General features: G+C 36.6%; 1 protein-coding gene across 5 annotated transcripts in view; it reads right to left on the bottom strand.

The window, feature by feature from the left end:
- diaph3.L (diaphanous related formin 3 L homeolog) overlaps positions 1-17376 on the bottom strand; it is a 302953-nt gene that overhangs the window by 209770 nt on the left and 75807 nt on the right. For all 5 annotated transcript variants that reach the window (XM_018247296.2, XM_018247297.2, XM_018247299.2 and 2 more), the window contains 2 exons: positions 16019-16149; positions 3403-3477 (listed from right to left, as the gene is read on the bottom strand). In XM_018247296.2, the coding sequence (XP_018102785.1) occupies positions 3403-3477; positions 16019-16149 (206 nt within the window). The remainder of the gene's footprint in view (positions 1-3402; positions 3478-16018; positions 16150-17376) is intronic.

The raw sequence follows: 17376 nt of genomic DNA, 5'->3' as shown, positions 1-17376 counted from the left end.
TTTTCATCAGCTGCTCAGAGCCCACCGAGCATGTGGGTGTCGAAGACACTTTCCTAGATGGTGACCCCCCTGTGACAAGTTTGAAGTCCTGGATCATTGCTGCTATTGAGATGCTGAAACTTAAGGCTGGTGCAATAAGTGCAGTATATAAACATGGCATTTTTAGCACTATTCATTTTTAGGGTTTAGTTCTCCTTTAACAAGGTTGTTGGTACTCTGTTTGAAAGTTAGAAAAAGTCAGAAGGCAAATAATTTAAAGGGATTCTGCCTATGACTAAGTGCTGGGTAAGCATGAAACGCGTTAGGCGTTAGAGGGATTACTATACATGTTTTTTAACTACTGATGTGAATAAAATATATTTTTTTATTGAATAGCATGTTTTGGAGAAATTATTGAGATTGTGGTTTTGCCTCTTTTTGGTCACTAGAGGTCTCCAACATGCTTATTAATAGTATTTACTACTTCTGCTCCCAATTTGATCTAAATAAATAATTTAAAGGGACCTAGTACAGAGCCCTGCGGTACACCACTAACAACACTGGTCCAATTAGAAAATGTTCCATTTACCACCACTCTTTGGAGTATATCTTTTAGCCAGTTCTCTATCCAGGTACAAATACTATGTTCCAGGCCAACATTCCTTAATTTAACCAGTAACATTCTGTGTGGCACTGTATCAAATACTTAAGCAAAGTCTAAGTAAATCACATCCACTGCCATCCCAGAATTGAGGTCCCTGCTTACCTTCACATAAAAAGAAATTAAGTTACTTTGCCAAGATCTATTACGCATAAAACCATGCTGGCACAAACTCATAGTATTATGATTTGCTATGAAGTCCAGTATCTTATTTATTAACGCACTATGCCAGACCTCAATGAATCCTGAAAAAATTAAGTAAAGAGGTTTGGCAATCACAGCGCTAAGCTCGCTAAGTACCCTGGGATGAATACCATCTGACACCGGACCTTTATTTATCTTAACATGTTCTAGTCTCTTTTGAATTTCCTTATGTGTGAACCATGCATTATTAGTTGTATTACTAGAATTGGTACTATTAAGAAGGAAACCTTCATTAACTGGTTCCTCATTTGTGTAGACAGATGAAAAATATGAGTTCAGAACCTGAGCTTTTTATTGTTTTTGTTTTGATCAACCAGCTGACCCCCTCTGATATTAAACATCCCACCCCTTCCTGCTTCATTTTTTCACAAATTAAATATTTAAAAAATAATTTTGGATTCTTTTTACTGCTTGCTGCAATATACTTTTCCAAATCGATATTAGCTTGCTTGATAGCTTTTTTGCATGATTTAATGGCCTCCAAAACAATGATTTGGCTATCTCAGGTAACTCGAAAGCCTTAAGAGAATGTCTTTTCTTATCCATCTCAACACTAAAGGTAGCCATAGACACACAGATCCTATTGTACGAATCGAGGATTTTCGGATAGTGTGTGGCGTGTGCCTACATCTTCCGTCCGGGTTGATTTTGACCTGACCGATCCCGCCGGAGCCCATTGCGCATCGTAATCAGATAGTTTGGCCATACGGCCGATCAATCAGATTACCCCCGATATAGCCATGCTCATTAATGGCATATCAGGGAAATATCCGCTCGTTTGGCGATGTTGTCAAACAAGCGGAACTTTGCGTCTATGGCCACCTTAACACTTCTATTGAACCAAAAAGGTTTTGCTTTGCAACAACGTTCCTTGCTTACAAGGGGAACACACTGACATGTATATTTATTAAGCAGCATTTTAAAGACTTCCCATTTTTGCTCTGTGTTAACCCCATGAAAAGCATTTCCCACTTAATATGTTGCAGAGATGCCCTTATACTGTCAAAGTTTGCTTGTCTGAAATTTAGTGTTTTAGTCACTCCCTTATAGAATTGCTTCTGCAACAGAATCTCAAAGGAGACCATGTTATGATCAATATTCCCAAAATGCTCACCCACACAAATGCTAGAGATGAGTTCAGTATTATTAGTTATTACATGGTCCAAAAGAGTTATTCCTAGTAGGTTGTCATTCAGCATATTTACAAACCTACTAGCTTTTTCTGTCTTGGCAACCCCATTACCCCAGTCAATATCTAGATAATTGAAGTCACCCATTATGCATGGTTAGGACTTCAGATACTTGCAATCTCTAGGGGTTTAATCTTAACATTCAATATTGACCAATGGGTCAGTTGTAGATGGACATACAGCCCTTGTATGCAGAGAGACCGAGGCAAAGGCCATGTCAATTCTGGTGATAGAGCAAAATGGTCCCGAATACAGCCAATAATGTCTGTATGCCTATTGTGAAGGACTCAAGATGGAAGCCATCAACATTGAATCCCAACACTAAGAGATGTCATCCATAACTATTCAGATTTGAGAGGGACAGGGGTCAATTCTTAACCAAGTCTATTGTTCATCACCACTCATCGATAACTTTTATTTGCCCTGTATACCTAAATGCATTTATAGAGTATACTGGTTTGTTTAATGTGCTAACTGGCAATTCAAAGCATCCAGTCTAAAGCAGATAATGTAGAAAGAAAAAATATGGTCTTTTAATTTAGAGAATATTCATCAAATCTTTAAGGAAACCTGTGTCCAGTAACACAAGCATAAAATAAATGTTAGAGGAGCTGTATTATTTAGCGTGATATATTCTGATTGAACATATTACGGCTAATATCATTCGTAATATCATCGTTTTTTCCTGGTCATTAGAAAAAAACCAACAGAGACAAAAACAGATATGGCCTGCAACAGACCCAGACAGGTTTCTGGCAGAAAACGGACAGTGTACAATCACACGTAGGAGCTACTCCCAAACACTGTTTTCAGGCAGGGAGCTGCAGCAGGTCATTTCAGCATCTTTCACAGGCTGAGAAAATTCTGTGGTTGACATTAGCCTAACACTGAAAAGATTTGTTTTGATCTGTTCAGATAAAACAAATACATTTTGTCAGCAAAAAGTAAAGGTACAGAAAAAATATGAGGACACGGCTTTCAGCTATTTCTGTGTAAACCTCTTTAGAGCAGTGTATGCGCAATTCCTTAATAGGGTAACATATTTATATTTTACATTTAACTTTTCTCTTGATTGGATTTGGTTTATGAATTCATTTTTACAATAACTACCTCCTGCTCTTTACCCTTAGGATGGACAGTTCTAATTTGAAAACAAAAACTAAGCTCTGGAAATGATCCCTCTCTTTCTTTTATTATGAGAAGGACAACACTTTGCATTCATTAGTTAATAACCTTCTTAATGTGTTCAGCTTTAAACTTTATTTCGAATAGCCTCTTTTTTAATATAGATATGAGGCAAAAACATAGTCTATGGACAGTAATATTCTAGTATAGTCAAATATCCACCAGGCGAAGAGAAGAACATACCTTTTTCCATTCACCATCCTTTCCAAAATATCAAGTAACAATCCTAATCCATCATGTCCGAAGCTTTCAACCCAGCTGTGGAGGGAAAAAAAACAGTATATCAAACAACAGGAAAATAAGCACTTGTAGAACTAGTGCAAAATTTCAGACCATAATTTTTTACACAAGCTTTATTTTTCTGGCCACAGTTTGTCTTTAGCATCTGTGACAAACAGAGCTTCTTTACCATCAGGCTAAAACAGCACTGCAGTGGGCAGCTTCAGGGAATTCAAAGTCAAGCTATAGATTTAATCAGCTAGACTTTAAACTTAACCCTGTCTGCCAATATAGTTTTCTGGGACTGCTGCTCCTTTCTGTGCCTCTGCTCCTTTCACCAGCACTAAAATTGCAGGCTCCTCTTTCCTTCTCTGGCTCAGCCCATGCAATTCAGAAAATGAAGCTAAATTTTAATGAGCCATTAATTACAAGAGGGCAGATTAATCAGAAATTGAGATTTTTACCAAGAAAACAGCAAAAAAAGGACAAATATCTTTAAAGGATATTTAAATATCTTTACAGCGTTTCTCTATCTGTTAAGGTGGACATAGAAGCACAGATAATAGCATAAGAAACTAATTTTCGCATGATATTCGGTGCGTGTATGGTGGGAAAAGAGCCAACCGATATCAGCAGAAGACTTGGATATTGGTTGGCTCGTCGATAGGGCTGGATGGAAAATTTTGATCAGGTGCCTTTGAAGGCACACAAACATCGGCCATTGTTAGTGCTAAATCGTCAAATACAGGTAGAATTCTATTGTTTCTACCTGTATATCGGACTATTCAGCTCTACACGTGTGTATTGAAACAAACAATCTTTGCTGGAAAGATCTTTTCCAAGAAAGATCTTAATTGTTACCTCTATGGCCACTTTTAGACCCCCTTATCCTCTTCCTAATCAATGATTTTTCTCCAAATAATGTTTACTTTAGCATCAAAACTCTCCCCAGGTAGAACTGCGGCCGCCATATTGCCTTTTAACAATGTAGGAAAGATGGCCATCAAGCTCCATCTGCACATGCACTAATATGCCCCCACTTGTTTACCCTGGATGCTCCAGTGTTTTATGGGATCTATTGCGCACAATTGAAGTGAAATGAAAGGACTGTTCTACTTGCATCTTTATGCAATATGCTCTATTCCTGGATACCAAGTTATGCACAGAATCACGGTCTTGATCTGTGAGTGTGAACGAGACATTATGGTGCCTTATACTCCTTGCTGAAATGTTTAAATGCAGAATATTGCTACAGGAAAGCCACTACACATTCAGCTGAATAGGAGGTGCGTCTTAAATGTATATAGGTAGGCTAAACTTTTAAGATTCCGGGGTAGACTTGTCCTTTAAAAACCACAGTTGATCACAGAAAAAAAAATGCAGAAAAACTCAACAAGTAAAAAGAGAGTTTCAATAAAAGTCAGAATAAATTGTCTCAAGCAACTTTATATTTCTATCCCCCCCGCCAGTTTATTAAACATTCTATATTTTAAGCCTCATTGAAAATGAATGGCGCAATGTGAAATGCCTTGTATGTGACTAAAAATACAGTTGCATCAAAAAGTTGTGTTTTGTCGTGTTTTCATCAAATTTGAAAACTGATAAATCTGCCTGTGTTAATTTTGTTATATTTCTAGTTTTGTATCAGTTGTTACACTTGTGTCAATTAGTTGGACTTGTATCTCATGCACAATGTTTAACTTATCTTTATTTTCTGTTTTTGAATTTGTTCATTTTGGTGCATTTGTCTACTTGTCTAGTGCTTTTCCAGAAATTTAACGGATTTGCTTATTGCACTCTAGGACTGTGACAAAGGCTAGACTAGATAAAGCTGTTGGATTCATAATAAGTCTTATCTATGAGTGCAGATTTCTACTGTGCCCCGTTGTATACAAGCATGGACTGCACTCAGGCTTAGGACTTATTGTTTGCTCTTTGGAGGAGGTGTAATAACTATTAAACATAGACAGTTCTTTTATTATGTATAAAGATTATATGTATAAAAGTTATACCTAAAACAAACTGTAGATACTTCTGCAAACTAGAGTACTTCTCTACTGCATTTTAATGCGAAAACATTAAACATAAGGAAAAGAAATAACTATAACCTGCCTCTTAAACAAAGAGAAATCACATCACTCAGAAGATTTGAGAAAACATATAATTTGGTTCTCTACAGATGTTTAGTTTTAAATAGCAAATCAAAAATATATTGAAGAAATACACTTTGGAAAATCACATATTTCGGTATTGCCATTCTGTTTCCGTAGTTTAATAATGAACAAGCTGTATGCCTTCAAGCATTTCATAATCAAATTCAAGCATGTATGTCAGTGTGAATTTCAAGGTGCAGCAAAAAGGCCTTTACCTCAATTCAATTTGTTTGAAAAGGCTAGGTACCTACACTGAGCTTAAATTAATTTGTTTTTTTTCCTACAGCAGGATGAACTACTTTCCCAAGGGGTGCTTGATATATGCACAGAATTTCAAATCTCTTCTTCACACTTCTTGACAATGTTGCTAGACATACTGAAGAGCCATCAGTAGTGCTTTTAGAGAGTGGTTTATGAGAACATGCAGGGAAAAGCATAACACAACATCAAGTACAATACAACAACTGAAAACGGAAATAGTTAGATAAACAAAGATTTTAGATGAAATATATGAGTTACTACAGGAGTACATGATCACAGAGAGGCACGGATGGAAATGGCTACCTTAGTGCTGCATAAAGAATAATAATAACTATTATATTTCACAGCCTTTATATGCAGTCATTGGAAAATATGCACTATGTAATATAACAAAATTAGACAGGTGCATACATTTGGGCACCCCAACAGAGATATTACATCAATACTTAGTTGAGCCTCCTTTTGCAAATGTAACAGCCTCTAGACTCCTCCTATAGCCTTTGATGAGTGTTTGGATTCTGGATGGCGGTATTTTTGACCATTCGTCCATAAAAAAATCTCTCCAGTTCAATTAAATTTGATGGCTGCCTGCTACAAAACATCCCATAGATTTTCGATGGTATTAAAAGTCGGGGGACTGCAACGGCCATTCCAGAACTTCTCACTCTGCAAATGCCTTTGTAGATTTCCAAGTGTATTTTGGGTCATTGTTTTGTTGGGATATCCAACCTCTGCGTAACTTAATCGTGACTGATGCTTGAACATTATCCTGAAGAATTTGTTGATATTGGGTTGAATTCATCCGACCTTAGACTTTAAAAAGGGTACCAGTCCCTGAACTAGCCACACAGCCCCACAGCATGATGGAACCTCCACCAAATTTGACAGTAGGTAGCAGGTGTTTTTCTTGGAATGCGGTGTTCTTCTCATGCAATACAAAGCTCTTTTTGTTATGACCAAATAACTAAATTTTTGTCTCATCAGTCCAAAGCACTTTGTTCCACAATGACTGTGGCTTGTCTAAATGAGCTTTTGCATAACAAGTGACTGTTTGTGGCGTGAATACAGAAAGGGCTTTTTTCTCATCACCCTGCCATAAATATGTTCTTTGTGCAAATTGCGCAGAATTGTACAGATACAACATCTGCAGAAAGATGTTCTTGCAGGTCTTTGGAGGTAATCTTTGGGTTGTCTGTAACCATTCTCACAATCCTCTGTATGAGCGGATGCTGTATTTTTCTTGGCCGACCAGACCTGGGTTTTACAGCAACTGTGCCTGTGGCCTCCCATTTCCTGATTACATTCCTTACAGTTGAAATGGACAGTTTAAACCCCTGAGATAGCTTTTGTAGCCTTCCCCTAAGCCATGATACTGAATCTTTGTTTTCAGATCTTTTGAGAGATGCTTTGAGGCTCCCATGCTGTCACTCTTCAGAGGAGAGTCAAACATATGCACAATTTGCAATTGGCCACCATAAATACCTTTTCTCATGATTGGATACACCTGCCTATTAATTCAAGGCTTAATGAGCTAATCCAACCAATTTGGTGTTGCCAGTAATCAGTAATGAGCAGTTACATACATTCAAATTAGCAAAATTACAAGGGTACCCAAATCTTTGCAGCGCCAGTTTTTCACATTTGATTTAATTTCATACAACTGAATACTGTTTCACTAAAAAATCTTTGTTCAGAAAACACCCCAGTATTCTGGGGAAATGAAAGAGATACCACTAGATACCAACACTCAACACACAATTTTCTCCTTTTGGCACAGAGAACTTCCCCTACAAACACAATGCTGACTGCATTTGTCCATGCATCAAGTAAAAGGTACTGTTCTATTATTATAATAAAAAGCTAATCATTTTTAACAACTTAGGGGATGGCTGACTCCCATAGGTTCCATTTTATCTAAGTCTGAGCTTTCTGGATAACTGGTTTCTGGACAACAGATCCCATACCTGTACTTGCAAATAATAGGGGTATATTTAAAACATCCGACATATAATCATCTACGGTTTGGTCAGTGCGGGAAAAAAAAAAAAGAGTAAGTATTTCTACTAAAACAATGGTAAAGCAACAAACAAAAAAATAATATTTGTATTATAGATGTCTACGTTGATGTTTATTCCCATAAACCTCCAGGTTACATAACACTAATGTTGTTGATCACCACTATATGTGATGGTGAATACACCTGCAACATTTTGTAACTTGCTTACCATTGCCACCAGAGGGAAGCAATTTTGGCATGGGTGATTATCACATGAAAACACCTACATGGATAATCAATGAGGTTAAGCCAACGTCTTCATTTTTGCACTCTAAGAAGCCACAATCCAAATGAAAATACTATCACAGAAGAAGAAAGCTATTTTTTGGTGACTTTAGTTTTAACAAAGAAATCACCATTACATTTAAGACTGCTGTACTTCACTCTACTTAATCCCTGGATCTATAACTTCAGAGACCCTAATAACCAGAGCAAGAATAGGTGCAAATAAAAGTGTGATAGAGACTATAATTGTATTAAATGTAGGTGATAAATGACTCACATAGACTAGTGGAAATTGGTTTTTGATATTATATTAAATCTGACCTTCAGGTTAAAGGCATTGAATCTGTTATTTTGTCAGAGAAGCAACACCGTACTATTAAAAAGACCTATTTCATCCATTCTTTTAAGATGCTTAGATATCCAAAAAAAGACTGTTTAACAAAATAATCCTGGCATAGGAAAATAAAGAATCAGTAACTCTTGGATATATGAAAAATTCTCTTTGGTGTAGACATAAAATGTTTATGTTAATTCAAACAGTCTGTTTGGTCTATGACATATTTGAAAAATAGTCTAATCAATTATTTAATGGAAAAGCAAATATAGCACGTGTGTGTTTTACAAATATATTATCAGAGACTGGTGACACATAACCCTTTTGAGGTCATGCATTACATTATTAATAAATATTTATTTGTTACATTTAACTAGCCCATTAACCCTACCCAATTCTATAAAACCAATCAATATTTGTCAGTCATTTTTATTGCAATAAGTTAAAAACTTCAGTGGGTAGTATGTCTGCTTTGCAGTGCATAAGTTATGCGTTTGGTTCTGGCCTGGGCACTCTTTGCAAAGTGTATGTATGTCCTCCAAATGTGCTTCCTTAGGGTACTTTGGTTTCCTCCCAAAGACACACAGGCAGGTCAATTAACCCTAGTGCATAAATGTAGGAGGGATTTTAAAATTGTAAGCAGCACAGGGGGGCATGTTTTTAATTTGTCAGGAACATCTGGGGGGAGTACTGGGGTGTTTTCTGAACAAAGATTTTTTAATGAAACAGTATTCAGTTATATGAAATTAAATCAAATGTGAAAACCTGGCTGTGCAAAAATTTGGGTAGCCTTGTAATTTTGCTAATTTGAATGCATGTAACTACTCAATACTGATTACTGGCAACACCAAATCAGATAGATTAGCTTGTTAAGCCTTGACCTTCATAGGCAGGTGTGTCCAATCATGAAAAAAGGTATTTAAGGTGACCAATTGCAGTTGTGACTCTCCTCTGAAGAGGATGGGATCCTCAAAGCAATTTAGAAAAGATCTGAAAACAAAGATTGTTCAGTATCATGGTTTAAGGGGAGCCTACAAAAAGCTATCTCAGAGGAACTGTCTGTTTCAACTGTAAGGAATGTAATCAGGAAATGGAAGGGCACAGTCACAGTTGCTGTAAAACCCAGGTCTGGCAGACCGAGAAAAATACAGGAGCGGCATATGCAGAGGATTGTGAGAATGATTACAGACAACCCAAAGATCACTTCCAAAGACCTACAAGAACATCTTGCTGCAGATGGTGTATCTGTACATTGTTCTACAATTCAGAGCAATTTGCACAAAGAACATCTGTATGGCAGGGTGATGAGAAAGAAGCCCTTTCTGCACTCACGCCACAAACAGTCGTTTGTTATATGCTAAAGCTCATTTAGACAAGCCACGGTCATTTTGGAACAAAGTGCTTTGAACTGATGAGACAAAAATTTAGTTATATGGTCATAACAAAAAGCGTTGTCCATGGCGGAAGAAGAAGCCTGCATTCCAAGAAAAACACCTGCTACCTGTCAAATTTAGGTGGAGGTTCCATCATGCTGTTGGGCTATGTGGCTAGTTCAGGGACTGGGGCCCTTGTTAAAGTCGAGGGTCAGATGAATTCAACCCAATATCAACAAATTCTTCAGGATAATGTTCAGGCATCAGTCACAAAGTTGAAGAGGTTGGATTTTTCAACAAGACAATGACCCTTAACACACTTGGAAATTTACAAAGGCATTTGTGCAGAGGGAGAAGTACAATATTCTGGAATGGCCGTCACAGTTCCCCAACTTGAATATCATTGAAAATCTATGGGATGATTTAAAGCAGGCTGTCCATGCTCGGCAGCCATCAAATTTAACTGAACTGGAGAGATTTTGTATGTATGAATGGTTAAAAATACCACCATTAGAATCTAGACACTCATCAAAGGCTATAGGAGGCATCTAGAGGCTGTTACATTTGCAAAAAGAGGCTCAACTAAGTATTGATGTAATATCTCTGTTGGGGTGCCCAAATTTATGTACCCGTCTAATTTTGTTATGATGCATATTTCATATTTTCTGTTAATCCAATAAACTGTATGTCACTGCTGAAATACTACTGTTTCTATAAGGCATGTTATATATTAAAATGAAGTTGCTACTTTGAAAGCTCAACCAATGATAAACAAAACTGCAAAGAGGGGTTCCCGAACTTTTTCATGACTGTAAATACAAAGGATACAATAATTTATCAGCAAAGTAGTTATTCCACAAGATATTAGACCCCTGGCCAAAGCTCCAGGAGAAGGAAGGCTGACCCCACTGCCATAAGGTGATAAAATATTACTATAAATATGCTTGAAAGGCTTCAATTTATTCTACAATGCAAGGACAGATATAATGCCCTGAACAAATTATTTTCCGGTTTATACAGAAAGCTTATTTTATCATATGCTTTATTTAATGTATATTACTTTAAATTTTTTTAAATATTTCAACACAAAAATAAAAGGGGGAACTTAAGTGGCCCATACAACACAGCTGTCCACTTTGTCTTTTTAATTTTATCTAACATGATATAAAGCACCATATGCCCTTAAGAACGCAAAAGATCAACTCTGTTACATGTTATTTTCTGGAACAGCTGTTCTGCAAATTAAAAGAAAAATAACTGATAAATCAAATAATAAATGCCAGCACAACCACCTAGTTTATCATGATCAGCTGGAAAGATTCTGTCTCCATAAAAATGTTAAGACAGTTTAATGTAGAACACCTTCATAAAACAAACAGCAATAAAGAATCCTAAAAATATGCATATTAACAATTTCTTTCCCAGAGTAACCTGCAACCTAATTTCAGAGAATGATTCTGTCATGATTTTTATGGTATAGTTTTTATTACTAAACTGTACCATCTAAAATGTTACTCTTGAACCAACAAATGTATTTTTTTTTTTTTTTAGTTATAAAACTGGTGTCTTAGGCAGCCATCCTAGGTCATTTTGTCCGGTTAAGAGCCAGCACTACACAATGGAACAACTTTCAGACAGGTTATTGTTTCTCCTACTCAATGTAACTGAAGGAGTCGTGACTTGGGTTAGTCAGACTATTGAGTGTGGTTTTCATATCTACCACTAGGTGGGGCATGGGAGCATTTTAGCAATGCAGGTTTAAAGGAGATATAAACCTTTAACTAAAGAAATATACCCACATTATTACAGCCCCATATGTTTAAAACAATGGGGAAAAACTGAAGTAATCCAATACCTCGTATGTTTATTTATAGTAAGCGATTCTGCTCAGTTTCCCTAACATAGACTCCATATTTAAAGTCATTCTCCAAAGCAGCAGGAGTCTCTGCCCTCCTCTATACATCATGGGCTAGAGGAGAAAGCAAGGCACCCATCTCTATTCTCTTCCCGGGTGCGTGCAGATGCTGTAATTGCACAGGCTGAAGGAAGCTGACTGCTAGACAGGACAATTCCTTAAAGTGGACCTGTCACCCATAGTTACATAGTTACATAGTTAGTTACATAGTTAAATTGGGTTGAAAAAAGACAAAGTCCATCAAGTTCAACCCCTCCAAATGAAAACCCAGCATCCATACACACACCCCTCCCTACTTTTAATTAAATTCTACATACCCATACCTATACTAACTACAGAGTTTAGTATCACAATAGCCTTTGATATTATGTCTGTCCAAAAAATCATCTAAGCCATTCTTAAAGGCATTAACTGAATCAGCCATCACAACATCACCCGGCAGTGCATTCCACAACCTCACTGTCCTGACTGTGAAGAACCCCCTACGTTGCTTCAAATGAAAGTTCTTTTCTTCTAGTCTAAAGGGGTGGCCTCTGGTACGATGATCCACTTTATGGGTAAAAAGGTCCCCTGCCATTTGTCTATAATGTCCTCTAATGTACTTGTAAAGTGTAATCATGTCCCCTCGCAAGCGCCTTTTTTCCAGAGAAAACAACCCCAACCTTGACAGTCTACCCTCATAATTTAAGTCTTCCGTCCCTCTAACCAATTTAGTTGCACGTCTCTGCACTCTCTCCAGATCATTTATATCCCTCTTAAGGACTGGAGTCCAAAACTGCACTGCATACTCCAGATGAGGCCTCACCAGGGACCTATAAAGAGGCATAATTATGTTTTCATCCCTTGAATTAATGCCCTTTTTTATGCAAGACAGAACTTTATTTGCTTTAGTAGCCACAGAATGACACTGCCCAGAATTAGACAACTTGTTATCTACAAAGACCCCTAGATCCTTCTCATTTAAGGAAACTCCCAACACACTGCCATTTAGTGTATAACTTGCATTTATATTATTTTTGCCAAAGTGCATAACCTTGCATTTATCAACATATACCCAGACACAGAAATCTGTATAATAAAAGTCCTTTCCAATTTAAACATGAAATCCAATTTCTATTTTTTATTAAAGCATTCATAGCTGTTGTAAGCTCGTTCAAAAATCTCAGCTGTCAATCAAATATTGTCTGCCACTCCTCTATGCCCTGGGCATAGAGGCGGTGCAGACAATTACTATCACTTTCCATTCAGCACTTCGTAGATGTCACTGCTCTTCACATATTCCCCCGTTCTCTTCATCATTTAATTGTGTAGCCAGGGCATGGGGATGGATATTGGGTCCCCCATTCTGGTGCATAAACAAGATTCTTAGATGATGCAAGGCTTGCATTAAAAACAGTGTGCACAAAATGGCTTCTGCCTGCTTGCTATAATTATGAATTCCCAGACTGAAGGAAGCAAGATTCTAATAATTTATATAGTGTAATTAAAGTTTATTTTGCTTGACTAATGTGATAAAATAGGATTTTGAATATTTTTTTTGGATGAGGCATCCCTTTTAATCATGTTGTAGCTCCTCTCTGCCTCTTGCATCATGCCACTTGATACAGAGGAAGTGTCAAAATGTACAAACTACTGCTTTAGTTGGGAATGTGCCTGGATTTGCACTGTTAAGTATAAGGAGCATAGCTACTATAGATATTTCTACTCACAATCTCTGTGAACTGCACAGTCCAGACACACAGCAACAAGCACTGAAAAAAAATAAAAAGCTGCTCGTGCACAATGGCGCCTGCTTCTGTTAATGTCACATGCAGCAGGCTCAGAGAGAAGAGGCGGGGCTTCACGTTAAAGCAGGAAGCAGGTGAAAAGAGCTGTAGAGTTCAATTTGTTATTCAGAAACCCCATCAAACTGAACGCAGGGACTAAAGTATGTTATTCTAGGGGGCTGTTAAGTCATTTTAGAGTTTAAAAAAAAAGGATATGTGGTTATCCAGAACAGTGAACAGGATGCTGGGGAATTAGGAAATTCTGGTGGTGCTGAAGGTCAATGTACTTTTTAACGGACAGGAGCATGGAACCAGTAGCTAAGATCAGTGATTATATTAACTGGTGGGGAAGCCTAAGACATCACTTGACTTGTCCTTTAAGTAAATTACAGATCGCACTTCACTCATTAATAGCTTCTGTCAGATGTAGTGATGTATGGGGACGGTTCAATTCAGGCCAGCCAGTTGCCCCCCAGAGGAGGATTCACAAAAAAGTCCCCAGCCCAGCCCTTCTCTGGCCTCTCTACATTGTCCAAGTCCCACTACTGATGATGTGGTGCTTACTTATATACTCATGCTTGCCCTGCCCAGAGATGGGGTGGGTATATAAATTAGTGCATCAAGCCACATTGTTTTGGGGTGAGGTAATGGTTTATAACAGTGAAAAAGGTGTATTTGGTAAGGCATGCATAGCCAACGTAACCTTTCGGTCCCTGCTGGGACCTTTCTCAAGGCCCAGCAGGTACCGAAATGTTACGTTGGCTATGCATGCCTTACAAAAAACACTTTTTTCACTTTTATAAATTATAAATAACCCTGTGTTGCTAGTTCTTCTTGAAACTATACCAAATATTAACTGTGCAACTGGGTGATGTTCAGAAGCAGAGTACTGCCCATTTTATGAAATATATATATATATATATATATATATATATATATATATATATATATATATATATATATATATATATATATATATATATATATATATATACATATATATATATACACACACATATACAGACACACACGGCAATTTAATTAAAAATAAAAACCAAAGGTCAGAATACAAGCAGATTCCTCATCAATATTGTGCTTATGAAATATTAATAAGTAAAAGCAGTATTTATTTTGGCTTGAATTCGTCCATAACTTTGGTCACAATGCATGGTATACAAAAACAAATATTGGCAGCAATTTGTACTGAACAGAACATGAAAGTAAATAAGACATTCATTTTATGTCATGCTGTCACCAAAAATGCTTTCTACAAATTAGCCATTTAGTGTGCGGGAGACAATATGCAGTCTCATTCCTTTGTATTTTTGAGATAACTTTTTATCAATAAATTACTATTACAGGGGCCCATTATCTCACAGCAAGTAGTCTACAACAACTAAAGGAGTACGTACAAGTCAATATGAATATTAAAAAATAAATAAAAAGCATAATATGGTCATATTTCCCTTTTTTAGCATTTGTTAGCAATGATTTACAGCACAACATTCACAAAAAAAGAAACAAGTGTTCAAACTGCATTGTGAAGACAAATACAGCGTATCACTGTATTCTACAGAACTTATTTGTAGAGGGCACTGGTTTTAATTTACTGGTCCTTCAAAAGGGACCAAATTAATGATCTCCAGATAAAAGATATATTGAACTTTTTTTTATATAAACATACAAGTCCACAAATTAGGAAAAAAAACAAGACTTCTACTGACTTGCAATAAATATTTACTAACTGCCCTTATGACTCCCAGTCATTCAACGCTTTCCTTACCTTGTTCCATTGTAAAGTGATGGATTCTGGGACTGAAAGTGGTGGTCAGATTATCTGGAAAGCAGAGGGAGAACTACCAGTCCTAGAAACTCACATCATTATGGAACAAGGTGAGGGAGGAGATGCATGTAAGGGTGGTTTGAAAATGGTACCTGAAAGGCAGATGAATTGTCATAGTTTCCTTTTAATCTGTGGAATTTTGTATGTTTATGTAAAAAAAATTATTTTATTTCCAGTTTAGTTCAGCTCAGCTTTATGCAGCGTTATTTTTAATGAAGCAGGATATCAATCGGACAGGTTTGAAAACTCCACTGAACAAGAACCACATCCTTGTCCAACAAGACTCTGTGTATGATCTGATCATTGGTCCCAGCTGGGTGCATCTTTTTCCATTTAGTAAAATATACATAATAAATGTACTCTTTTTTTATTAATCTTCCAATATAGTAAATTAAGAATTGTGCAGAACCAATATTTTGCTTGCCGTTTTAGGTCTAGTTAAACAAAAAAAACAATCATGTATTTTTAAAATATTCAAATATTTTCATTTATTTCAGGTTAAGATAACAGTTGGCTATATATTACAGCAGAGACTTGCACTTTGACAGTAATTATCATGTGTCTTTGAACATGTTGCAATATTTAATCATAAGGAACAAATATAACTTGTTACTTCTAGTAATTTCTGTGATACATGAAAGTCTAATACAATACCTGACAGGATTGCTGGTCAAAGAAACACGAAGGGAGTCTAAGTAGGAGACAAGTCTTTCATCGGATGCCCCTGATTTCAGTTCATGAATGAATTCCTGTGGTGAGATCTGTCTGCTGCTCTTGAGACTCCCCTGCAGCAAGATTAAAAAAAAAAAATAGAGCACTAAGCAATTGTACGTCCTGCAAACAAGACATTGATTCCTTTATGGGAGCAATTTCACATGTTGAATAATTTCTTAAGAGGTTCTCAAAATATGTAAGCACATAATGGATGCAATAAGCATAATATATATATATATATATATATATATATATATATATATATATATATATATATATATATATATATATATATATATATATATATATATATATATATATATATATATATATATATATATATATATATATATATATACATATATACATATTATTAGGCTAAACAATTAAAGACCATGGGGAGGGAGGGGGAAAGAGAGGAAGGAAATGACATGATACAAGTGCTGAATGGAAAGTAAAAGAAATGGACTGCCCCGCCAGTATAGGTGGGACAGGCAATATATGATTGACAGCTCAGATTTTTAATTTAATACCTTTATAACAGGTATGGATGTATATATAATAAAAAGATATTTGGTTTTCATGTTTAATTTGCAAAGGACTTTTATTATGCAGCTTTTCATGTGTGGGTGACAAGTCCCCTTTGAGACCAGCTGCACATTGTCTCAGAATATCACTGTCTACGTCATAATAAAAGTCAGGCGTTTTCCCCAGTTTTCCCCTACCTGGCCCTAATTTGCATATTTAAATTAGGATTTGGTTCTTTATCTTTCATGAAGGATTCTGGGATTTGGTGCATCCTTACTGCATTTATACCCCTCTGTTAGCAGTGCCATCACATTTTCCTAAAACAAATTGCAACTTTTGCCAAACGTCCATTTCCCTATGACACATCATCAATGAAATTTCTATCTGCAAACAGTACACTTGCTTTTAATAAAAAGTTCTACTTGGACTAAGCACTGTAATATTTAAGTTGAGCTCAAGACAGGAGGTTAAGAGAAATAATATGAGCAAACAGCTAGAGCAGAGTTTCTAGGGGCACTAGAAATGCCATCTCTTCATTAGCTGCTAGACTGGAGGGTGTGTTTAGTAATCAGAGTTGAAAAGAACTGAGCATGCCCAGTAGCCAACATCCAAAGTGAATTCCCAAGGGAGAACACCTCATACATTTGCCTAGAAAGCTGAAAGAGCTTTAAATGTGTTCATCCAAAAATAAAAAATAAAGAAACATTCAATAAACCCAATAGAACTGTTTTGCAACCAATATGGATTACACAGCTTGGTTAAGCTCAAGT

Source organism: Xenopus laevis, chromosome 2L (genome assembly GCF_017654675.1).
Source record: "Xenopus laevis strain J_2021 chromosome 2L, Xenopus_laevis_v10.1, whole genome shotgun sequence".
In the NCBI taxonomy this organism is placed as follows: domain Eukaryota; kingdom Metazoa; phylum Chordata; class Amphibia; order Anura; family Pipidae; genus Xenopus; species Xenopus laevis.
The sequence above is the reverse complement of the archived record's forward strand: the minus strand, read 5'-3'. Positions and strand labels throughout refer to the sequence as shown.